The sequence below is a fragment of the Astatotilapia calliptera genome, chromosome 17 (genome assembly GCF_900246225.1).
Source record: "Astatotilapia calliptera chromosome 17, fAstCal1.2, whole genome shotgun sequence".
Lineage (NCBI taxonomy): Eukaryota > Metazoa > Chordata > Actinopteri > Cichliformes > Cichlidae > Astatotilapia > Astatotilapia calliptera.
In genome coordinates, this window is record NC_039318.1 from 21,634,119 (window position 1) to 21,661,242 (window position 27,124).

The following is a 27,124-nucleotide window of genomic DNA, read 5'->3' on the forward strand; positions in this document are numbered from 1 at the left end:
CGATATGAACTCTTCCTTACACGTAAGCACTAAGTGAGCATTAATACAGCACAAATCACAACATTTTCATGCTGCTGGCAGCTGTAATAGCATTGGTTCAATCACAGGAAACAGAGCTTTCATAAAAAATAATATTTTTGAGCTGGATATTAAATTAAATTACTTCACATCTAACACGATAAGGAAAAACAGAAGGTCTAAAAGCCAGACTTCGGAAAGAAGCCGCTTTTCAGCAGCAGCAGCAGCAGCATAATAAGAGATCTGTGAGAGTCACAAGTCCAACACGCACACACACACAGTTTAATTCAATAGGAGGAGATTCATCGGTACGATAAGAAGTTCTGACTTTGCCAACACAATCTTTCTCCTGCTTTTTCACCATCCCTCCTTCCCACAGACGTCAGCAGGCACTCAGATTAAAATAATAACCTCCACTCAGACTTTTCATATAAATAAATGAACGAATATAATCTTGCATTCATTGTTTAGTTTTAGAATTTGTCTATATTCAGGGTTTTTTTTAAATGATCACACTAACAACGACGCTTCTGTTTACTTTAAATGCCTTTTTCTCTTTTTCTCTGTCTGTTGTTTTAATCTGAGTTTGGTCGATTAACAGCATATCTTCCTTTTTGCTGGCAGGAGGGTCACCGTGCCGCTGCTCTGTGTGGCCTCTATGAATGCTGAATGTGGGTCATTTACAGTGCACTCTCCTCTCTGGTATCTTGGTTTGAGATCGTCCGCCTGGATAAGGACAGATAAACGCAAACAAACACACACCAACACACTCAGGAGCCTGACGTTGAGTTCCACCCTGATGCAGATCTGTGTTTTCCTTTGAAACGCCCACAAACTGAGCAGAAAAATTACTTCAAATGGGCTTCGGTTTACCCCTTGATGCTCTGCCACTGACTTCTGCGCACACGCACAAGATAAAACTGGGGTTTATTTTGTGATAAAATAGCTGCAGGCCTCTCTTAATAGAGTGTTGGGCTTGGGTTGGGTTCATTCTAGGCTGACACTATCAAACGTTGGTAATTCTGTAGTTTTTTTGTACCTCTCCACTGGATGAACATTAAAACATCAGCTTCATCTTCAAGAGAAGATAAAGAAATCTGCTGGGAAGCCGACTTTTTGGACACTTCCAATTCTAACAACCTTGTTCCCGAGTTAAAACATCCTGGCACCGTATTAAAAGCTGCAGGCTCAAACTTATAAACCAGTGGGAACCACTTTAATGTAATTTCTAAATACACAGGTGAGTTAAAGAGAGTGCTGTAGAGAGAAGAGATGAGGATAAAAGGTCAAAGTCTACAGCCACGTAAAGTGGTCACAGAGTACAGTTGGTAATGCAGAGAGGACCCAATGGTTCGAAGTTTAGAGAAAAGAATAAGAAAAGTGAGACATTTAATGGCTGATTTAAAGACTGTGTTCAAAAGCATGAAACCCAAAACATGATGAGTATATTTATCATTAGATCTAAATTATTTGGTAAAACAGAAATCCAGACATAGAAAAAAGGCTGAGAATCACCCACAAAAACACAGGAGCAAAGGGAGGCTGTAAAGAGGGACACGAACATACACAAGAAGGAGTGATAAGGAAGAAGATGACCTATTTATACACTGCAGGCAGACTGAGGGACAAACAGAGGACTGAGACACTGAGACACACAGGAAGATGCAGCGAAACACTGAATGAAGCAATAATCACAACACCAGTGACACGTTAGCTCATCGGGCTCACTACAAGTCACGGTTCATAGGTTAACAAACGTGAGCAGAACTTAGGTTAAGATAGATTTTCGTGCATTTGTGTGCGTGTCTGTGTAGATGAATGTGTGTGTATGCTCGAGCATGTACACTTATTTTTAACCCATGACTTGTATTCAAACTGTGAAGCAGGTAACTGTGTGTTTTGAAAAGTGTCATACAAATAAAGTGATTCTTATTATTCTGGCACCAATCACCCATGATGCTCGTCTCCACCCTGCCTTCCCTTTCTTCTTTACCCGTCTTGTGTACTTGTCTGCTTGGATGCCCGACAAAAGAAAGAATCCCAAAACTGACATTAAACACATAAGCAGAAGCAGCACATAGAGAGGCACGCTGAGCTCTTGCTTTGTATTCAAATAATAGCTTGAAAAGGGAAAAAAGGTCAGTGCTCTGTTAGTCGCAAACATAACACGGGGTAACAAGAGGATGAATTCACTGTCAAAACAAGTTTTATCTGCAGGATAAGAGAAAAAGCAAACCACAAGCAGCATCCTTTGGTGGCTGTGTCAATAACAGAGTTTGAATGGGTTGTGGTTAATGTCCCGTCACGTTTTCATTTTTATTTTCTCTTGCTGTGGGTTAGATTTTCATGACCTGGTTCGGTATAGAAACAGATAATGGTTTGGATCAGAACAGCACACACCCTGCACACTGAAAGATGAGCTTAGCCTGTGCATTTAAACTTGATGACACCAACGCCAAAGGACAGACTGTGATGCCTGCAGCTTGGATAAAACAGCAATATTTGACACCCTTGGAATTAGATCAGAGTGGCCAGGCAACAGTATAAATAAAAAAGCAGTTTATATGTTAGGGTTGGGCAGTTTGGGCTTTTTCATGGATGGAAATCACTTTGAAAAGATCACTTGCATAAGGGTTGAAACCACTAAAAGCAGAGATTTTTATTTATAAGAAAAGCATGTTATTTGTAATTTGCCACCTTTGCGCATCTTTTAAAAGCTCTCTGAGATGCATTACCAGAAACAGTCCCCACAGAGCAGCGCGGGGCTCAGCTGGTGTTCTCTTTAACTTGGTCTAAAATGCATGAGCTGCACAGTTGGCCATGTCAGGACACGCTGGGAGGCAAATATGAATGAAATCTCTGGGACTCGTCTGTTGTTGGGTCTCTAAGCTGTCGACTGGTGTCCTGTTTCTGCAACAGGCAGCTGATGATGGGGGAGCTTTGTCTGTTAGACCAGTATCCGACTGTGGAGTTAATCCTGCACAATCCACAAAGATTACAGAGCGACGTTGGCTGCTACAGTTCACCCCCCACTGCCTCCATACTGTCCCTGAGTTTCTTTGTCTCTGTGTTTATTGATCTAAAACCCTCATCATCGTTTTTAGACTGATTTTCTTTGCATCACCTTTGGCTGAAAAAAAAAAAAAAAAAAAGGTAAAATAAAATATTAGTAGCAACCATTAAAAATAAACCCCTTATCCTTAAATGTAAAACAATTAGAGCAATTCTTACAAAAAATAAGTGAGAGATGGTTTTCTGTAAACTTGTTAGTTAAGAATTGTGAATTTAAAAAAAATAATCAACAGTCTACACGTGTTATCATGTTATCACTGACTTCCAAGAAAAATGAGCTATTAGCTTTATTTCATCCACAGGCCTCAGTAACAGAGGCCTAGAGACCGGTTAGTGAATATTCCCCAACTGGTTGGTGGTGCTTGCTGGAGGTTGCTGCCTGTCTCTAAGTGATTTCTTTCTAAATACTACACAAAACCTCCTTTCAATCACTTTGATCGCTAACAGATTTGCACCCTACACTTAACTGACACCTTCCCTTACAGCTAAACCAGACCAATCACAGCGCAGTTGTTACTGATATTTAATATGAGCAGCAATACCGCTGTTATGGATGACCTGTCCACAGTTTACCTCGCCTATGATAGTTGGAATAACGCCCAGTCTGCTCCAAGCTCCCCAATCGGATAAGTGGAAAAGCAACAACTTGATTCATGCCACCACAGACTCCTCCAGCCTCCCGATGTCTTTGTCACGCGTTAAAGGTTCACTTGGACAGAAATCAGTACTGATGAAAATTTGTGCTCAGAAAAATTTAAAAAATGTAAAATATGTGTATAGAAATATTAAATGTCCTGAGTATTTCACAAACCACCATTATAATTTGTTTTGTGTTTGTAGGATAATGAAAATGGTATCCAGAGCTCAGCGATTCAGGACCTGTGTGACCCCAATAGAAGACAGAAACTGAAGGAAGCTGCCATTTTGCTGTGTACGCACTTCCATTACAAATTAAGGGACAATTGTCCCTGCAGGATTAGCATCATTAAAATGTTTATATTGTTTGAATCTGAAGGGTTTGTGCTTCCAAACAATGTATAATTTGTCAAATGTGATTCAGAATGAGATGATGTGATTCAAAGGATTGGTTTGTCGAATCTTTGGATTCTTCACCCGACACAGGTTTTCAGTATCTGTCATTTTATTTTTAAGTCCTACAGTTGTTCAAATGTATGATTCTTTGAAGTTTTTCGACTTTGATTAACGTCTTCACGCTTGTCTGCATCTCCCTGCCTGCCTCATTCTTCCAGCTGAAATGGCAGTTGCTTATTATGCAAACATATTTTATCTCAACAGGTTTGACCTTTTCTCAGGCTCTGCCTCCATCTCCTTGTCTCAATCTGTTTCCAGGTAAGCCTTCAGATCCGTCTGTGTTTTCTTTAACACAATAGTTGTCTGATTAGAGGAGAGGAGCCGAGAAAAGGGAAGATTAGGAAAGATACACGAAGAGGAAGAGTGGGATGATAAGACGGATTGTGATGATGTTTGTTTACAGGGACAACTGCATGAATCCAGATGTGAGATAAGGACGGGGTGGCTGAGGGATATCCTGAAATTCAAGTCTTTCATTGGCCTGGAGAAGAAACACTGAAGCAGCTATGTTTTTAACTGATTGAACAACTGCTTACAAGAAAAAAAAAGGAGGAAATTTTCAGCTTTGCAAGATGAAAATACTTTTTTGACGTTTTGTTTCAATGCTGCACTTAAATGATTTGGCTTCATCTGGACTACCACGATACCCCAACAAGGTTTAAAATACCGTTTCAGAGGTTTAATGTAACAGTAAACAAGTTTTGGATGTTTATTCCTCCTTTTTCAGTGATTTAGAAGACAGCTGTGATAGTTCCCTGGTATCCGTACGCTAACTGTGAATCTGCAGCCAGGGAGACAGTCGGCTTAGTCTAGTCTAAGACTACAAACAGGGTAAAGCAGCTTGCCTCCGTGCAACAATCCAACTCTTAATCCTGTCTGATTTACACAGTAAATCCCGATTCAAGCATGAAACAAAATGTCATTGGAGAAATGAGCTTCTTATATTCCTGATATCTGAGTGCAGATTTAGGGAGCGAGCATGCGAGTGAAGACCTCACACGTGTTTTATTTATATTATTCTTTATATTTTTGTGCCGGTTTATCGTTGTTTTTCTAGTTTCTCTTGCTTTGTGTCTCTGCCATCACGTTTAGCTTAGTGTTTGTCTTCGTCTCTCTGAGTTTACTTCCTGTTTTACTTTGAACATGAACGTGAACCGTAGTTCAGTGTGCTTCCTTCCCTGTTGTTTGTGTTGGCCGCATTAGATACAAAGGGGTGGCACTGGCAGAAAAGCCTGTGTATAGAGAATCTACACAAATGTCCAAAAGTGCTTAAACTTTTTGTAGACAAGTGCACATTTTATAGCGGTAACTGGGCTTTAGCCATTTCTAGCTTTCTGATTTTGAAACTGATTTTTCCACCACATAAAGACTCGTCTAAGTTTTGTTTTAACCTTCAGATGATTGAAAAAAAAAAAAAAATCTTAAACAGTTGCTAAAGTTATCATTTCTCCATTTTTAACACAGGGCATTAAATCCATTCTGTAAATTGAGGTATTCTAAGTGTCCGTAAAGACGATCATCATTTATGCTCGGCAGCTAACGTTTTTTGACTGGCAATTTGTTCCCAGTGATTGTCATGCCCAGTTCCAAAAGATGGCGATGATGAAAACTCTCATCTTGAGGCTTCACAACACGACTTTGCTCACCAGCGATTGACGTCATGGTTGCTACGTCCGTATTTACGCTGTCTGTGATTGTGTGAGGTGTCCAGACTGGGGGCCATGGGCACCACACACTAAAGCGTGCTCCGCCCATGTTTTGAACTCCTTGTTCAACAGTGAGTCAACAACATAAAATGAAGTAGCTATTAAAATGTAACAGTTTTAGTGGTATTTTATTTTCTTAAAAAAAAGAATGAAGTCTGCGTACTCTGACCTTTATCTTAAGTGATGATACTGCAGTAAAAAAAGGTGTGTGTGTGCTGTTTTAGCTCTGCTGAAAGGTTGTGTGGAGGTGAAACGTCTAGAATAACTCTGAATAACTTCTTTTTTTTCTGTCTCAGATGATTTAGTTGTTGTAGTTATGAGCTTTATCCACATGTGTTTGTGTGTGTCCCACCCCAGCAGCTTCTGCTGAGTTTCCACATTTTGGTGCCACAGTGAATATGTCAGTTTAACATTTTCCATACCAAGAAACATCAAAACTGTTGAGCAACTGTTTATTTATGTCCAGAAACACACAAACACACACTTCAAATGAAAAATGGTTACAATTTCTCAGTCGTCTGCTGTCTACATAAAATTGTTTGGCACTGTCTGTTGATGAAAACGTCTCCACAGTCGACATACTCAGCTTTTTATGACAAAAGTCATAAAACAGTTTGGAAATGCTGCAAGTTTAAATCCTCTGCTCATACTACAAATGTTGAATTGAATTGCATATTAGGATTTTTGAAGATCGTGTCACATATACTCTTCCATATCTGCAAAACAGTACCAACATTTGTCTATTGGTTTGGACTAAAATATAACAAAGTGTCTTTAGTACGATAGCCAGAAAAAGTTCACTTGCATCACAGAATCCTTCAATCAGCAGATACGTGAATACTTACACTTCTGTCAAATTATATTTCATATAGTTTTATCTCATTTACTTCGCTCTACAAGTTGAAGACAAACACTTTTGCAATTTAGATTAATGCAGAGAGTGTTTTATAATTCAAGTATCCAAAATATGTTACCTGAAATTTTTTTTTGTTTTTGTTTACAGCTGTTTGTGGAAGTCTTTCTTCTAAATGATTATGGTAACCACTGGTTACTGGGGAAAATGTGTATCACCAAGTGGCTGACAGGTGGTCGCTGGAGGCTGTCACTAGAATAAGTCACAGAAAGGAGGCTGCATCAATAACCTCCCTGAAATTGCTTTTGTTTGTTAGCACTGCTAGACTTGCCTGTAGTCTACATGACATTTGGAGTGCAGAAACAGAAAATTCTTGTGTAAAAGTTTTGCATTAGCGCACAACCAAACAATGACTGTTTGTAGTTTTTACAGTTTCACTACTGATCAGCTACTTTTTGCAGAAAAGCCAGTGTTTTTCACAAAACTACGGGTAACTAGGGCAATCAAAGTTTTTTAGGGCAGTACCATATACCTCTTTTGAACCAATTTCTCCTAGCGAATGACAGCAACCTCAAGCAACTGCGCACCAACAGGTTGGGGACTCATCAACCAGTCAGGAAGGCTGTGTTACTGAAAAGAGAACTGCTCATTTCCAGATCTATATATTTATATTTTATTTTTGGACTCTGCTAGAGGAGCTTTACATCTGCAGATCTGCAGGATCCTTAATTATCCCTGACACAGACACAGGAATGGTCAGGATCTACAGGTCTCACCTGCTACACATTTCATCCTTTAAAAGTATTAAGCTGTTAACCAATTTCTGTGAATCTCGCTCCAACTAGTATCTGAAGTCGGCAACAGTGAACTATAGTTTAGTTTTGTCCTGACTACAGGCAGGATAATGTTCACAAAATGTGCCAATACACCAAGACAGTAGTAAAGTAAGGTCAAAGCATAAAATAGGATTTCAAACACTGCTGTGTTTCAGGTTAAATCTCAACTGACAAAAGACAGACAGAGAAAGAGAATAAAGCCCCAAATTAAGCAGCAGAATAAACTCTGGGAGGAACAATGTAGAAAAAAAGAGCAGAAACCTTTTCCCATGCTGATTTTACAGCTGCTCTCCACTGGTTTGGCTTGTGTGTGTTTGTGTGTATTTACTTTAATGTGACCTCACCCCGGCTCTAGCATATAGCTGTTAATGAGCAACCATAAAACTCAGAGGGAAAACCCATTAAAATTCCTTCTTTTCTTTTTTAAAGTTGCCTTCCTAACTTTAAAACCATTACCTTGAGTTTTGTTCCCACTCTCCTTCCTACTGAGTTACAATATAAAACCCTTTCAAATAAATATTTGCACACTGAGATTCATGCTGTTTCTCACTGTTAACTCTGACTTTGTGACGTTGTGGCGAGGACTACAGTGCTGTGAAAGTGTTTGCCCCTTCCTGTTTTCTTTGTTTTTGCATATTTGTCACACTTGTTTCAGATCATCAAACTAATTTTAATATTAGGCAAAGACAGGCCGAGTAAATACAAACTACACTGTTGAATCCAAAAATCACTTAAATAGAACCCGTGTGACAAAGTGAAGCAGACCAACACATGAAGCCATGATCTAAAGAAACAGCTGAAAAAGCTGAAAGTCACTGACATCCATGAGTCTGGGAAGGGTTGCAAATACTCCAGTGAACCATGGTGGTGGTAGTGTGATGGTCATGAAACCATGAATTCTGCTCTCTAACAGAAAATCCTGGAGGAAAATCTCTCACCATCAGTTCATGCCCTGAAGCTCAAGCACCCTCAGCTAGTCCAGCAGGACAAGGATCCAAAACACACCAGCAAGTCCACTTCGGAGTGGTTCAAAAACAGCAAAATTAAGGATTTAGAATGGACTAAAATCCTACTGAGATGTGCTGGCGTGACCTTAAAGAGATTGTTCATGCTGGAAAACTTTTCTGTGTGGATGAAATAAAACAATTTTGTAAATTGGGCAAGAAGTCATCTGCAGCAATGCTAATCGCCTCATACTATTTCACACCCCTAGAGACCAGACATGGTGTCTAACATGCAGCCTGCTAAATGATCTTTGCAGTGTTTTGGGAGGTTCTCTTGTTACCTTATAATATGAAGCACCTTGAGGATTTAGGCTTTTTATACAATTAATTAAGCAAAACAAAAAAAAAATACCTTCTTTTGCTGAGAGTTTTCGGTAGACTTGGGTAGGTGGTTCTACTTTTCTGGCACACTTGAGATTGAATTGAGCTTCATGTGGCTCAGACACTAAAAGGAGTTTGACACCCCTGGCCCTGACGCAACTTTCACTTAACTCTGGAAGTCCTCCTGTGTGCAGAAATATTTCCCACGGTTTCCAGCTCCTCTAAATGTCGGCTTCATGATCTGTAAACAGCTGTTAACTGCTGGGACTCACTTCAGGGCCAGAAAATCTGTTTTTCCATACAGTGCCATATTGTGTCTGAGCCACTACGCATCTGCTAATTGTACAGTATACTATGAAATTTAGCAATCATTTTTCTTTCTGCTTTGTTTGTGGTTATTTTATTAAGTCAGTGGGAGTCACCAGTAATGATCAGGGACAGCAGCACTGGAGGAAAAGCTGAAGGTAATGATAAGAAATCAGTGTTCCCTATCATTAATGGTCTTTACAGTAACTCCGGCTATTTTCCTGAAAACCCAACGCGGCAGTTAATGTGACATCAGGCCCCAATAAATCATCCTCCACTGACTGGGTGGTGTTAAAGAGGCTCCATTAGAGCCAAAGATCAGTCGCCTTCCCTGTGCCGTCTTGGTTTCCTCTCGTCTGCCCATGTTTGTCTTTCCCAGCACAGAGGAAATAGACCTGATTCCCTCTTTCTCCCCATCACTCATTAACTGTCTCCCCCTTCAGCTAAACCTATCACATGGCAGGACTATAACTGGTACACATATTGTACGGCCTCTCCAGAGGAGGTTGTGTAAATGTTATCTCTGGTTACTAAAGTTCAAAGCAATAACGGGCTTGTATCTTTTGTCAGTTTCAAAAATAACTAAAGTTTTGACGCCCCTGCAGTTGACTGGAACGCAAACCCGCAGATGTTTCTGCAAAAGTTTTACTGAATAAAAATCAAATGCAGGAGAATATAAGTAATAATTTTCAAAAAAATGACATTTGTATTGGAAAGTGTGATAAAGGAAAGAGGTCCAAGAATAACTAAAGATACATAAAAAAAGAAAGAAGAACCATTTTTAGGCCTCAAGGGGGAAAAAATAACTTGTTGTGGTTGGTCAATATTTATTGTCTGTTAAGAGTTCTGTTAGGACTAGAGGTAATTTAGGACATACGTTAATCTACTGTACAGAAAAAAAAGCACATAGTGACAGTTGTTACTTCTATCGTTTATAGATATTAGCTTTATTAATCCTATACTTAGGAGATTTCCTTGTTACAGCAGTACAAGGATTATAAAGTGAATCAGTAAAACTAAATTAGAGATATTATCAAAAGCAATAAAAATAAAAAGACATAAAAATAAGATACAACAAAAAGAAATTGATAAGAAAACTCAATAAGAAAAGAAATCAATGAGTAAAGAGTAAATTGTACTATGTACAAAGTATACTACAAAGAGTAAAACACACTAGAAGAATTAGCTTATTGAATTGACCGTTTACCTAATTAAACACTCAGTAGTTTAACATTAAAATTTCGAGTGTTTCCTCTCAAGCTGTTTGAGTTTCGCGTGCGGTGTTTGCACTGTTTTTGATGCCTGCTGACCTACTTCTTGATACGCTGTTCTCACGGGACGCTAGTATTACACTCTTGAGTAAATGCCTCCAAACACTGGCTGGCTGCTGTGTGAGATCACTGTCACTGTGATAACTAACACAGGTGTGTGTATGTGGGTTTGTGTGTGTAGCTCAGCTATTGCTGACAGGCATCCACATCTACACTTCCAACTCCAATAAACATTACAAGAGCGAGAACCCGGAATAGAAATCTAATATGGGAGGGCTGTTTTATTCCTGCCCCCAAAGAGCCAATCAGCAGCTCTAACAGACATGATTCACGACAACTGCAGCTGTGTGGTAGTACAACGCAAAAGGTATAGCATACGTACATACAGGTAGGTGGCTGTTTTTCTGTACCTGTAACTATGTTTGCATTCAGCTGTCCAGGATGTTACAAACCAGCTCTAAATGATGGATAACAAGTGACAGTGAGATAAGATAAAGATTTTCACTGCTATGCAGATGATACCCAGCGTTATCTATCCATGAAGCCAGATGACACACACCAATTAGTTAAACTGCAGGCATTTCTTAAAGGCATAAATACTTGAATGGCCTCTAATTTCCTGCTTTTACATTTAGATAAAACGGAGGTTATTGTAGTCAGACCTAAAATCTTAGAAACATGGAGTCTAACCGGATGCTTACGCCTTGCGGCTTTACCTTGTCCTTCAGTAAGACTGTGAGAAATCTTGGAATTCTTTCTGACCCGGATGTGTCCTTCAACGTGCATATTAAACAAATATGAAGGTCTGCTTTCTGTCATTTGAGAAATATCTCAGAAATTAGATATATCCTGTCTCAGAATGATGCTGTAAAATTAGTTAATACATTTATTACTTCTAGGCTGGACTTCTATAATTCATTTTTGTCATTGTGTTCTAAAAGCTAACTGCCTCCAGTTCATCCATAATGCAGATTTCCTGGGAGTTTTTCCTTCCTACTGTCACCAAGTGCTTGCTTGTTGGGTTTTCTCTCTGTTATTGGATCGTGATTGGCACTATATAAAGAAAACTGCCTTGAAAGCCATTAGCCAATGAGTTTAACCTGGATAAGCTAATACTTCTTTCTGACACTTAAAAAGGTGAAAATTTAGAAAATAGGGCTTGAAATCAGACTTCTGTGTGTAGCTTGCAGTCTCTCAGTGTGTCTGTGTGAGTTCTCTGTGGCTTCCTCGTACAGTCTTTGGACTTTAGGAGGAATTGGTGAGTCTAAATTGGCTGTAGTGTGCCTGTGAATGGCTGTTTGTGGTTAGGAAAATGCATGGATGGACCTGAAACGATGGAGAAATGACTGCAGGTTCACAATCCACAACTGACTTGATCACATACACAAAGACACACTCAGACTTCACTACTTTCTCTAAAACACGAGCACTCACGACTGCCTTACGGCGGCATATCACGCCGTTATCTCAGGCATTCGGTTTGTAGCCGACGTCTCCGCCACAGACCTCAGACAGACAGTCGCTCTCTCACATGATTCAGCTGTCTTAAAAAACCTTACAGGCAACATTGCATTTTTGACACGTTTTCAAAAACAACAAAAAAAGGGGATTTTAAATGTATTATTAAAAGAAAAGTACATGCTCATTATCAATCAGTGACTCAGCACACATACAACGCGTTTAACTGAAAACACATGCATGTCTGCTACACATCTGTGGCCACACACACCACAACCACACCAGAAATGTATTTTTAATAACTGACACCTAAAAGCCCACAAAAGCTCTTTACTCAGCATTACTCAGCACTATTAGAAAGCAAATGTGCTCAGCATTGGTTTGAAATTATGCTGAGCTAATCCTCCTCCTCCTCGAAGAATAAACCCACACCAGTGTTGATGAACACGAGAGCCAAAACCACTCTTTGAAACTCAGTGGAGTTTACAACAATGTCACTGCCAGATGGGATGTAAGCAGTGAGGTTTGATCAAGAACATGATGGGAATCTAAAGAGGATATAATGGAGTATATTATCTTATACTTTGTCTTATCTATCATCCCTGATGTCAGCAGCCTTGTGATGTGCTGGATTGACCGTGTAATCAGTGGGATCAGAAATAGGCCCTAGAGTGAGAGGGCGGAGTCTGAGGTATCTTTGCAGTGTCCGCTTTCCTGCTAAAAGGCCTAACAAAGGTCTGTGTGCTACTGTCAATAAGCAGCTCGAAACAATGTTGAGGTTCTGTCTCCGACATCAGCGCAACTTTTATTTTGAAACTAACACCAGCAGCAGATTGGTCATTCCACGTCTAAATGTTTGCTGGGATCGGTGGACGAGTTTAAGTATCTCACGCTCTTGTTCACCAGTGAAGGGAGACTGGAGCAGGTGAGTGATGGATCGATGGATCAGTGTGGCATCAGCAGTGATGTAGACACACCAATCCGTTGTGGTGAAGAGAGAGCCAAGTTTGACGGCGATGGTCACTTTACGGAAAGGTTCCCATTCCAAAAGAACTCAATCGTGGATACCAGTGAGCATTTCCTACTGGGAAGATGCCAGGAAAACAGCCATGACAAGATAGAGAGATTAAGCCTCTTGACTGGCTTGGGAATGGTTGTATGTATGGAGGGATAGACGGATCAAAAACTCAACAAGAGAAAAACTCAAAATCCAGAAGCATCACATTACTTCCATTTAATTCCCAGCCATCTTTTATCAGGGTGGGACTTAGAGACAGCCATACTTCTATTTTTGGACTATCCTAGAGCAGCTTTGCATGATTCACACAGTAGCCAAACATAGAGAAAAATATCTGAATCTGAACATTTAGAGCAATCTAAAGTCCGAGCTGTTTGTTCACAGGGATTACTTGTACATCTTCATTAGATATATTATATCACAAAAGAAGAAAAAGCCCAATAGGACCCCTTTTTATGGATTCAGGAAGAATATTTCATTGATTATTACACTTAAAACACATTTAAAAACTAACTTTTAGTGCTGTTATATCACAGCTCCTCTCTGTGTTCTGTTCATTTGCTGACTCATCATTAACTTATCTGTGCATATATAAATATTTATCCACTAAAATGTGGATTAGTGCATGAATACAATAATGGGAGGGTTTTAACTTGTATAAAATGGAATGTGACTGTTGACCGGAGAAAGACGAGTGGTTTATTTATTTTAATAGAAGTGTTGTGATTCGAACACGTGAGTGTTTGCACGCTGATCTCTCTCTTTTTGCCAGTGTCACACATCCTGTAACGGTTTCCTATGAAGGAAATAACTCTAGCTGGCTGTGCTAAAACACACACACACACACACACACACACACACACACACACACACACACACACACACACACACACACACACACACACACACAGTTAAAGTTATTGAAAGCCTACAGAGATACAGTTGTATGGTGTTGCACTACAGCCTCATGTGGTCTGCAAAAACACTTTACATGAACCAGGCCTCCTGCACACCCAGCTGTCTTCTAGGAATTACACACAAGCACGCACGCACGCACACGCACACACACACACACACACACACACACACACAATTCTTGGTGAGTGATGCACGATGGGTGTGTGCGAGTGTCAAAAACAATCAAAAACAGACTCCAACATGTTTTCCAGCTCAGATAAATATCATTTTATACCACATCCATCACATTATCAGCTAATTAACTAATCACTTCATGAACTGGGTCTCTAAAATGCACTTTAGGAATAGACTAGACTAGACTAGAATAGAATAGAATAGACTAGACTAGACTAGAATAGAATAGAATAGAATAGAATAGCCCTTTATTGTTATTGTAGATGTACAACGAAATTGTGGGTGCTCCACACCAACTGTGCTGGAATAAAATATAAACAGACAGCAGACAGGAGAAACAGAAATAAAACCAAGAGAGCGATATACAAAAATAGGAGAACGGCACACATTAGAGAACAAGTAGCAAAGCACTTACAAAACAAAGTTTCTTAAAACCTATATTTATGTCAGAACGTTTGTTTTGTCTGATCAGTGACTGAAAAACTATAAAATAATTGATCTACTTTATTTTAGGGATTTATGAAGTCGTACAGTCAGTGTTTGTCTTTTTTTGTCATTTTAAGTTTATTTCTACTTTTAAGATAATTTGTTACAGGTTGTGCTTAAAGTTTTGGCTGCTGAAGCAATAATATCCTAACTTTGGTAACTACGGTGACATTTTGAAAATATATATTTGTGCCCATTTTAGTTTTAAATAAATGTTTTTCAAACTAATATTTGGTTGTTATCCTTCGGTAGAGGGTATCTCTACCAAAGGATGAAAGAGTAAATACTTTCCCGTCATGCCTGTAATCTGCGTGTCTTACTCTGCCTGTACTGCCAGGTAACGAGGCACAGCACTGCATTAACACCATTCGACAAAAGATAATGAAATAAACTGTTAGCTTCCTCTTTTCTCTTGTACTGTGTGTGTGTGGATAGCTCAAAAGTGGGAAACGGCAAACTGCACCAGCTAAAAAATGAGCCTACAGCACAATCCAGAGGTGATCAACAGCATTACAGTGACAAATAAACCGAAATTTAAAATAACCTGGGTTTTACAACGCAGGAGACTTTTTAGACTCCTCTAGTATAACAAATAAATGTATGTAGTTTTTGTTTCCACAGACAAAGAAGATTTCGGAGAGAATAACAGTTTACATAATAATAATAAAACTAACTGCTGTTACTGGCTAACAATAAAACACTAATCTCTAATCATCAGACAGCACAGAGGGGAGGTCACTGAAGTGTGTGGTTCCCCTTAAACACTATTTCACCATCACATAACACTAAATAATCTTTTTTTTTTTTTTTAAACCACACTGTAGTACATATTTGTGGATAATTGGACCACAGTTACACACAAAGAGATTCTCGTGAGTTGGATTAGACTGAGCTGACTGGAAAACAAAAGCGAGAAATCCCAGTCAGAGTGTTTTGTGTACTCACATGGAGCGGCGTGTTGTTGTTGTTGAGCTGGTCCTGGCTGACGGGCAACACTGGAGGATGGCAGTCCAGTGCCACTTTGTCCCGACATGCAGTGTGGCACGCGTACTTGCAACCTGCAGAGAAATGACCTGATTATAGATTCATTCACTGGTAATAAAAGTATAAATGATAGGGTTAGCAGTAAGGAGCAGATATGCATACGGAAAAAAGTTTCTGTAACGTATATGCAAATGCTCTTTTGATAAGGGCAGCGTGTCGGTTAAGGTTCTTCTTCTGCAAATGGAAAACAACAACATGCAAATGATGACATGGAGGAGGGAGAGGTTTCAGAATAAAATCCGGTGAGATTAAACTATGTTTTAACATTGAAATGCAAATAAAGAGGAATTAAATATGACAATTTCTTTTCCAAATTACCATTAAATAAAAACAAAAAGTCAGTGAGCAAGATTCGGGCTCCACATTCAAGGATACTTCAGATGAGCAAAGCCTGTAGGAAAATTTTAAAATGACATTTTCTGGATGATACTGATTGAGTCAAATTCATCTTCTTTGCAAACTAGTGGTGGCTCACAAAAACAGCATCATTTCTTTGATTATAGAAGTGCTTTTTCTTAATTAGAGAAATAAGTTTGGCTTAAAATCAAACAGCCATCCACTTATCCATGTTCTTCCACTCATCACATTCAGCGTGGCAGGCTGGAGCCTATCCTACAGGATGGTCCTATCGCCACAACGTGAGAAGCTTTAGAAACAAAAATGTTTCCATGAACTGAAAAAGTTTGAGAATCATGGGACAAAAACACTGAGCAGCAGCTTTGAAGCTTCAGCTTGGCTGAATGAGCTCATCTGATCCTCCAGTGTTCATGTACCATTCTTATATTTTAAGGAATAAACATGATCTCATTAATGCAGTTATCTAATTGTAGACAGCTTACAGATTCTAACACATCAATCACCAAAGCAACTAAAAACATATTTAATTCAGACAAACTGTTTGCTACAGCTTTAAAACTCCAGTCATTTGATAGAAATTAAGCAATTAGTAAGAATCATCTTTTTATCCATTTATCAAAGAAAACATGAAAATTTTGTTCCAACAACGAAAATATAGATTTCCTCATCTTTTTGATCACTAAGTCAATCATTTTAGGGATTTCAACTTTTGTGATTGGACATAAAAACCCATTTTAAAAACAGTCTTAGCCTCACAACAGAGCTTATTAAGCAATGTTTACAGCTTTGTTCTCATGACACAGGAATATATAAAAAATATTTAAGGCTAAATCAACATGAAAACAAGTTAGCTGCAGACTAAATGTAGCCACTGAAGTCATATCTTCTTCCCTGTGGTGCCCAACTTTTGTTATAACTTTAAATTAAGTGGCACACACACACACACACACACACACACACACACACACACCGAGCTAGCTACAACTGGCTACAACCCAAATGCACCATTAAAACAAATAGAACCGAGGAGGAGGGTTGTTCATAGTCACTTCTTGTAATCAAACAAACATTATTCACCCCAACACAACCCTACACGAGCCTCCTACCTGTCGACTTCTTTCTCACGTGCTGTCCAACTTTATCCGACAGTTTGCACATGGCTGCTCCCATCTCCCATCTTCAACTCATACACTCACTGAAATCCTGTCTACGAGCCTCAACATGACATCCTCCTGCACACACACACTCGCGCTGAATGGAACCACACATGCCAACACTCTCTCCTCTTTCCCTTTGCGGTGTTTCTCGGCCGTGCTTCAGATGCTGATGTGCCATTCTCCCCCGTTTCCCCGTCTGCCTCTCTCTCTCTGTTGTTGTGCTGAGTGGGTGATTTAACAGTCAAATGGAGGCCACAGTGAGATGGGCACACAGACAGGAGAGGTGGAGGAGGAGGGGTGGCAGTGGTGGATGGATGGATGGACGTAGGACTGCTGACTCAGCCATCTGCAGTCACTCTCTCCTCCCCTCTCTCCTTTGCTCTCTTTCGTAGCTTGTTATGACTACAGTTGGGTCGGCCTATCCAGTTTCCTGCCCATCCAGTCATCCGCCTGTCCAATCATCCACCTCAATCCCTTCTGACAATGAACCTGATCCACAGAGGAAGTCATAAAGAGCCTTGTACATCCATCCATCAATACCATTATGCAGCATGCAGGGTTATTTTTGGACATGAAGAAGATATCAACACATAGCAGGTGCTGCGTCAAACCAAACCACAAAAAAGTCAGTGTAGCACTTTAAACCATGATAAAGATTTTGGTTCCGCCATAAAGTTGCATTTTCTACTTTTAATTGAAACGAAAACCCCCAGAAAAAAGATGGATCTAGCTTCTAAGTCCTAATTGCCCCTTGGGGATAAATAGTCTTTCTGATTCTAAAATTAAACGTTACAGTGTGTGACATTTTTCACCACTAAATGTTAGTAGATTGCAGTCAACTGGGTTCTGTTGTCTTACCCCTTCCAGTTCAGGTGCATCACCCTAGCTACGGTGTCTGCTATAGGACAAACATGTTTTAGTCAGGCATGAGAGATCAAAAAAATAAAATTTAGATTGTCCACGAGGCCGCGGCCATCTGGCGTGTTCACATTTGTCCAGGACTCAGCTGTTAATGCTGGGTGAGAAGTGTTGCATCTTTTTTTAGTCTGGAAGATGCTGTGAAACAGAAACAGCTCACTTCTGTTACAATTAATTTAGTAAATTATGGCAAAATAATTAGTGTCAGAAAGGAGGATTATCAAGGGTATTTTGTTTGCTATACGCAACTCATAGATCATTAGCCAATGATGCCATCATCCGCTCGTCGTCATCGTCTTAACTAACCAATGGGTGAAGGCTACATTCATATTTTATTCTGAAATAATTAATGGCATGTTCACACTGTCTAATAGCAGCCTGTAGTCTAATAGTGAAAAGCACCTATTAGTTTGTGTTCATGACTTTTAAACCACTTCAACAAAGTGAAATGTTCTCAGGAGTCTTCAGTTGTTATGTATCACTCGATACTGATACTGGCTTTGGAAAATGGAACAGATGGATGAATGGAAATTTGTGTACAGGAATACCAAAAAATGTCCTTGCATTTGCAATATAACTGACAAAAAAGGTAAACATTCATCTTCAGTAAGGAATTGTTAGGGCTGTTCCAGTGATCTCCATCATATCTCAGTTTTTTGCGTTTTTTTTCTTCCTCCTTTTTCATCATCTTCCTCTCCATTTGCCTCATCTGCTGTCTCAGGGATAAAAGCATTTCCCAGACTCCACAAATCGATCAGACTCAATCAGCCCGCTGGAGGAACGTCTCAAACACACACACATAAACTCTGTAACCTTTTCTTTTTTTCAGTGCAGATGCAGCGTGAATGGTAAAGTTTTTACACCTAACTTTAAGCCTATAAACATGTGAAAACACATTTTGAGAAAGGGCTCATTTACAGTGAGTTGTCACTGTATTAATATATAATAAGTGACTGAATTAAAGATACATAGAAACTACTTTAAAAAGATAAACACGACACAATTTTTTAATAGAGCGAAAAATGTACAACTTTTGTTGAGATTTTAATAAGTGAGCTGTATATTAAAAGTATTTGTCTCGTTGTATTCTTCTGAATTTAGTTCTGATTCAGTTGGTTAACACAGCAAATGCAAAACATAATAGAAAAAATTCTCTCAAATATGAAAATCTTGATTTAGGAAGGTCAGATTGAGGAACGTTTTATCAAAAATTAGAATTACATTTGTTGTATTTAACGCTACTTTTCTCTTTATTTTGTCCAAAATATAATAAAATGCTTTGATGAGTCTGGACAATCTGAAACTTGACTGACTGCAGCCAAAACTACCATTTCAGTTTGGCTTTTAGCATCTTACATTAAAACTCAGCAGGGTCTCACATCAGAGGTCAAAGGTCAGAAATCCAAAACTGGCTAGACACTATGGATTTTTCACCCGTGTGTGAAAAGTGAAATGTTTTTTTAGCACGAGTTCTATAATTTGTTCTGTGTGTGCAGCGAGAGGGACCATGAGGCTCCGGCTCCTTTAGCACTCATGTGCTGAAACACACACACACACACACACACACACATGTCAATCATAAAGTTGGGCTAGCTTAAAACGTCCCATATGGAAAAGAAATAGTAAAGAATTTTATGATTTACTCATGAAAGTGGTCACTTTCTCATTACTTTCATATATTGTTAAGTATCCAAAACATACAAGTTTCATTATATAATTTTTCAAGGGATCTTATATGTGTTTTCACTCTTGTATGCTTTTCATACAAGTTTCACACAAGACAGATACAAACTTTATAAGATTTATATATATCTTTTCCATATGGGATGCCTTACTTTGTCTTCCTTTGTGATTCTAACAGGGTCATTATTTATAAAATAATCTTCAATTTTTATTAAGACTTAAATCAAGTCTGGGACTATAAACTAATGAGAAAAATGTTTACTTATGGCATAAGTAAACATTTTTCTCAAGTAAACATGGGCATAAAGGGCATCTGGTCAGTTGCTACAAGCCATTCGGTCCCTTACAAATGCAGTGAGAGCTTGGCCTGCATTAGCAGCAGTAGGTCAGATTGTTCCCAGTGAGTGTTGGACTTTACCTGGGTAAAGTGTTTACCACAGATTGTGTTCATAATTTTTATGGACAGAATTTCCACTTCATCCAACTGCCGAAAGGCTTCCACTTTGGCGGCCTCAGGATGGGAGTGATGGGAATGCAGCCTGACTGCTCATCGCTTCTTTTTTTACCTGTTGAAGTTCAGAGTCTAGCTGCTGGGATGGGGTTGGCATTCACTCAGCTTTGTCATGACTCTGTGCTCCTGGCTAGCTTAGCATTAGGATGCTGTCTGTGCAGGTGCTTAAAGGACCTGAAAAATGCAGTAAAATGCGGCTGTTTCTGTCCTGGATGCAGCTTCCCCTTTACCATCGTGCTCCTTTGTGTAATAAAAATAAAAGCAATGTCCTTGTGTATCTCCACTTCTCAAAACCGAAAAAAACAGAACCTTTTTAACACAACTGGGGACTAGTAGACTGGGAGGTAGTTGCTACTGCTCCACATCCATGGATAAATGGATGGATAATAGAAGTGACTTTGGTGCATTAGGAGTTAAAGAGAAAGCATTAACAAGGAATGTAAAATCAGACAATGCAGTTCCTGCAGAAAGGGTTAAGTATCCGGCGTGAAATATGTAGGTAGGACTACATATTGTGTCCACTAACTGCAAATACTTGTACACAAGTTAGAAGACAAAGACAGGTGCGTGAATGAGGACAGGTGTGGGCTGAATACAGCAGCCATCTGCTATCCCCTCATTATCTTTCTAGTCTTGTCTCTTTTGTTCCTGTCAACATGTCTGGACACGCGCTTGGGCGTATGTAATCAAACCTTGAGCCAGTCAGCGTATAAAAAGGATAAAAGTATAAGAGAAAAATAAAGACTGAAGAGGTTTGACATTACCTCAGCACATTCACACACACACACACACTAATAGCAGCAGAAATGAAGCAGGGCACTGACATTTGAGGTGTGTTTGTTTAACAAGTTAACAGGTTAACAAGTTATTTTAATTTTTGTTTCCACAGCATGATATTTTAGGTTTCTTCTTACCAGAGAACAGTTCAGTTTACTGTAAACTATAGGATACGTTTCCACTAACAGACGAGGAGAATGGAAAGAAACTGCATAAGAGAAGTTGACCGTGGTGAATACTGGCCACCTAAATGGTCTGTCCTGTTCATCGCTCATAACTCACCAGAGCTTCTCCACAGCAGACTGACTTCCAGGCGTCCAGAACGTCGCATCACTTTTGGAAAGCGATAGAAAAATCTGGACATTCTCCTCAGAGGTTTCCCAAAGTTTTTGGTAAACCCCATTGCACACACACACTCTGTCTCCCCCCCACACACACAAACACTGTTTTGAGGTTTTCTGGGTTCCTGCAGGCTTCAGGTGGTGATTCATATCCAAACATAACTTGATATAATTCCACAAAATAGTCATCCTTCACTCCCATCCATGATGCGTCTCTGTCTGCAGTAACTGCTCTACTCTGGTCCCTCCTCCCAGAGACACCGTCACCCATTTGTGTTTGTAGTGTGTGTGTGTGTGTCTCATTAGCCACAGGCTAAAAGTGTCTTGTGGAGCCAAACTGTCACAGTGACTGAACAAACAACAGGACAGCAGCTGACTCTCTCTCTCACACACACACACACACACACACACACACACACACACACACACACACACACACACACACACACACACACACACACGGTGAAGGCAGACTACACTGAAGAGGTTTGAACAATGAGCTTTGGTATTTCTCACAGTGCTTCTAAATGACTCTCTGAACTATGAAACCTCTCCACTGTCTCCGGCTCAGACGCCGATCTGTTGATTTTTATCCTCGCCTCTTTAACAAACCTCCATCTAGGTATTAATGACTAAATGTCAACTTTTTTGCTACTTTTTAAATCATTTTGATCATACTTGCATGTTGTTATTCTTATGGCACAGCCCAGTAGTAACATGAGGAAATGATGTGGAAATAAAAAGGAAGTAGCTGCTAGATATCAAATTATAAGTAAGTAATAGCTTAGTATCAACTGTAGTTTTTAGCTGAGTAATATTGGACTGAAACTTACATAATGTGATAATAACTAGGAGTGATAATGTGAAAAAATGTAGCAATACCATCAGGCAGAAACAGTGTGAGCAATAAAAATCATCATTTCTGTGTAGTATTTGGAAATAAACATTCTTAATATAGCAACAATGTGATTGTATTATTACCTTATAATAAAACACTAATATAGATTAATGTTTTCACTAGTTATAACACTATACTACAATGAAGAAATTAATCCTACCCCATTTCCTAAAATCTCTCCTTTGTTTAAAGGTAATGTCATTATCATTTGCTGCTACTGCTTATTAACTGGAAACATTGTTTTTTTTTATGTAATAACCATAAATAAGAGCTACAAAGTACAAATATATATCTGTTTCTAATATATTATGTATGTATACACAATAAGGTGGCACTATTGTGTGACATATGTTGAAAGTTTCCATTAACAAAGTCATCACTTTGTTAAATGAGTCTTTTATCTTCTTGATTAGTCATGAAATAAAAAACCTGCACTCGGCTAAGAAACTTGTGTGTTTCCTTTTGAGCTTGTGAAAATGGGACCGTGTAAACAACAATAAACAATTAATGGGATATTTTAATTTGTTGGTATTCTGACAGCTCTTGTGGCTTCATATGGAGTACGGATGTCAGCAGCCGTTAGCCTGAGTGCTTCATCTATTGGCTAATGCTAAGTAAGCTATAGAAGCACTTGGCTTCTTTAAAAGGAGCTCTAGATCTGAACAAGTAGACAAAAATAGGAAGAACAGTGGGTTAAGCCATATTTAAATGTAGAGGACAAGCTTGAACTGAAGGATGCAGAAGCTTAACAATAAAGAGCCATTTAAAGAAGAAGAAGAATCACACTGAGGGAGGACAAAGTGCTGCTATTTCTATTCTGTCACATCAAAAATAGAGAGCAAACTGACTGGAAACAAGCTGCAGCCGCCTACAGAAATCCCTTCTACAGAGCCGACTAATGAATACACACACTAATGCAACATTAAACCCAATCAGACAAAGATCCCCGGCTCTCTTCGGTGGTTCCTGTTACTTCGGAGAAAGAGCCATAGGATGACAGACCCACAGGAAGAGAGAGAGAGCGTGAGCTAAACCGCTTTCATACAGAAGTTGAACCAAGGACAACACGTTACCTTTCTGTAGCTCATTTCACTTTTCCCAACTGAACCAGTTATTGTTTAAAAAGCATAAAATATTAGAGTACACTGGAAACTCAAACATTTTAACAGACACAGAACAACTATGGACAAAACTTTGAGTGCTGTATGATGTCAAGCATTTTAGCTAACTTTTAAGCTAATATTGACTCTTTTCCATGAATCCTCACCCAACAACAGAAACAGAGAAACAATAGAAATCAGTACAGTGAAGTTTATTTTTAAATACTGGTTTCTTAATCTGCAAAACTGGTCAAGTTAATCAAAGATAACCAGTTTACTTTTAACTTAAACAGGTAAAAAAATGTCAGAGAAACTCTAAATATTTAAATTTAGATTAGGTAAAAATATTGAGCTATTTAAACTCTTTTTATATTAAAAAAAACTTTGTTTTTTATTATATTACAGTTTCACATTTCTAAATCTTATTCTTTTTACTTACTTTATTATTTAGATTAGTTTTTATAGCAATAACAAATGGACCCATAACATTGCAATCAGGAAGCTACAGCTTAAAGGTGACATGAAGTCTATAAATACTCTTTAAAATACCAACCTCTTCCTCAGCAAAGAAAAACCCCCAGCAAGGACTTGGCATTGTTTCATTTACAGGCTTGTCATGGTTTAATAATTTTCTTGGAAGTTTCCTGGAAATTACTCTATTGTAGGGTTGCCAACCGTCCCTTAAAAAACGGAATCGTCCCGTATTTCGAAACAAAAGTACACGTCCCGTATTGAGCTAATAAGGGACGCACTTTGTCCCGTAATACAGTGAGAATCAAAAGTAGTCTATAAATGTTAATGGAATTAACGCTTTGTTTGAAAACATAATTCCCAGCCCCTCTCCTGCTTTGTGACCAATGAGCTGACACCACACTTATGACGAGTATGACAATTCAGATTACCGCTCATCTCATTGGTCGAGGAAAGGTCGCTTACGGAGAAAATACCGGAAGACAACAGATGACCACAACAAGAAGCATGGCCAACAGGGAAACAAACGCCGGCACTGCGGTGCAAGTCTCGGACGACAGTACACCTAAAGCTGGGCAGACACTGTGCGATTTTTTCAGTCGCGTTATTCAGCTCCTGCTCAAACTGCACGATTGACTCGCAGGGGTTAAAAGTTGGTAGGTCACGATGCAGGTCTCACACTATACCGCCCGATGCTCTGATGCGACCTGAGTGCTCACACTGTGCCTCCATAAAATGAAGGTTATAACAGAAAATCTGTCGCGCTCTCCCTCTGTCTTTCACTCACACAGACACACCACTACCATCAACTTTGCTAAATTGCTAATGAAAAACATTGATCAGGCAGCTGTGATTGAGCAGCAGTGTAAATCCCACTATTTTCACGGTTGTTGTGGTCGTGATAATTTTGTGAGGCCACATCGAAAAGGCTCGGATGAGCTTTGAAAAGTTCTACAAGTTGTGCCTCCATCGCTTGTGTCCAGATCACACGCTGCACAGCCGTGCTGCTCCATCTTTTACATCAACGTTTACGTGTTTGCGCGCGAGCAGTGTGAGCGGCTGTGATGAGACCCTCACGAGCGATTGATGATCGGGAGCTGGTCGTGAGGTGTTAATCGCTTCTCGTTACCCCACGTATACTACACGACGCACGATGAAGATCACTCAAAAATCGGCTCAAAATGGGCCTAAAACCGCACAGTGTAAGCCCAGCATTAGAGCAGCAATGTTTGTTCCCCCTCAGAGAAAGGGAAGAATGGGAAAAGGAAAACACCTGGCTGGAAAAAGTTAATATGGGCATGTGCAGTGAATATCAGCGCTATGTGGCCAGAAGTGTGATAATATAATTTATTTTGTGTAATAAACAACTGCAAGGATAGATGATTACAAATAGATGACTAATACATAAAAGTAATACACAGATGAATAATGATGATGAGTTAAGATGCGTAATCATGGGAACAAGCGGGTTTACAAACAGGAGCAGCTGATTAGCATTAGAAAAGCTGAAATAATACCTCAGCTGAAGCCAATTGTACTAAATGCACTAAATGTGCACTGTTACAAGAATGTTTTTCTTTCTATTGTTTTCTATTATTTTAAGTTAAGCAGGACAGAGTTCTTTTAAAGAAAGATTTACTTATATTCTCAAAAGTTAAGCATGACAGGCTTCTGTTTAAGAAGGAGACCTGTTTTATTGTGTTAATGTTGTCATTTTGAGCTAAAAATAAATGGCTAAATGATCATTTGTTTCACATGTGTTCATATCACAAAGAATAAACATCTACTTAAATCAAATTCAAGTCAAATGGTTAAAAAAAATAATTTCACACACAAAAAAAGAGCTAGAAAATTCACCACACTGGGAAGGGTGAAGACAACTGGGTCGCCCGGCCCTGGCCACGAGGTGTCCCTTATTTATTTTTCAGGGAGTTGGCAACCCTACTCTATTGGTACCAGTTATGGGTGTAATGGAAAACATGCGAACAGTGATTCCTGTTATATTACCTTTCAGCAATCATTATCATCACAATGATCTTCAGTTCTCTCTTATGTTGCTGATTTACTCTGGCAAAACCATGAGCATGTATTCCCCAGTAAAAGCTATAATATTTCCATTAAGTCTTTTTACCGAACACTGTGTTGTGCGAAAACTTTAATTTCAACATTCAGCTGAAAAATTAACCTTTGAAAGAAATAACTGAACCATGCTCTTGCAAGGCTTGGATGCCTTATAAGTCACTGTTTCTGTGTGTTAATAAGTGAGCGAGTGACAGATACGGATATTAACAGTGCTCTGTAGAGGATTGCAGGACAACTGCAAGGCATAATAATGTTGGGGGGTTGGGTTTTTTGTTAAAATTTAGGTGAAATCATGGGTCTGTAACAGACTCTGTGAGTGGCTGCTAATAGAGAAAAGCCATAGGCACAAACACAAACTCCATCAGCATGGCTGATTAAAGTGACAGGAAGCCATAGTGCACATTGCAAACTCATTATCCATTAAATGTAGGCTAATGAAGTTAAATAGCTAAAGGGAGAGAGATAGAGTAGTAAAACAGTTTGTGTTGTATCTGTTGGGTTTCTCAGATTTTTATGCAGTACAATATGTGGTTTAAGTATAATATTACAGAAGATTAAATGCATATTGATATCAAAATCAGGCCTATTGAGGGAGTTTTGGAGATTTGCAAAGCGTATTTATTGCTGCAGTTAGTGTTTTAACACCAACTTCAATTTTATGAAGCTAACAAATCAAATATAATGTTTTCTTTTCTTTTCATATTTAGTTGTTTTATTTTATTTATTGTTTTATTTGCTTATCAGAATTGTTTGTGGCTGTCCCAAAGTTATGAATGCTACTATTTAAAGTAGCACATATTTTCTTAATAAAATCTGAGTGAGTATTTTTAGCTAATCAGAATTAGCAGGTCAATAGTTTTATAGCTAAAGCTAGCTAATGTCCTTCTTTGATAATATTTTTTCTAGCATTAAGTAGAAGAAAAATTGAAAACATAGTGCATGAAGGAATAAAACGGAAAATGTTGGATATTAAAGGTTTTCTACGTGAGACGTTTTCAGCTAACCGGGATAAATAGATCTTGAATTTGTTAATCCTAGCTAACATTAGCATACTTTAGCTAATATCTAGCCAGTCTACTATAGGAGAGGAAACATGTGAAAAGAATGATGATACGCAATTGAGGATGGTATATTTTATAAAATAAAAAGTGTTTATTTGACTAAACTTTTTTCTGTCTCTAACATTGATACATATATAGATGGGCAAATGAGTATATTTCAAATATCTTCACATTTAAATTGATCCATCCTT

General features: G+C 38.9%; 1 protein-coding gene across 1 annotated transcript in view; it reads right to left on the reverse strand.

Annotated features, from left to right (window-relative positions):
• Window positions 1-612: 612 nt before the first annotated feature.
• LOC113008681 (uncharacterized) overlaps window positions 613-27,124 on the reverse strand; it is a 29,580-nt gene continuing 3,068 nt past the window's right edge. The window contains exons 2-3 of the mRNA XM_026146300.1: window positions 15,479-15,591; window positions 613-744 (exon numbers count right to left, since the gene is read on the reverse strand). Of these exons, the coding sequence (XP_026002085.1) occupies window positions 613-744; window positions 15,479-15,591 (245 nt within the window). The remainder of the gene's footprint in view (window positions 745-15,478; window positions 15,592-27,124) is intronic.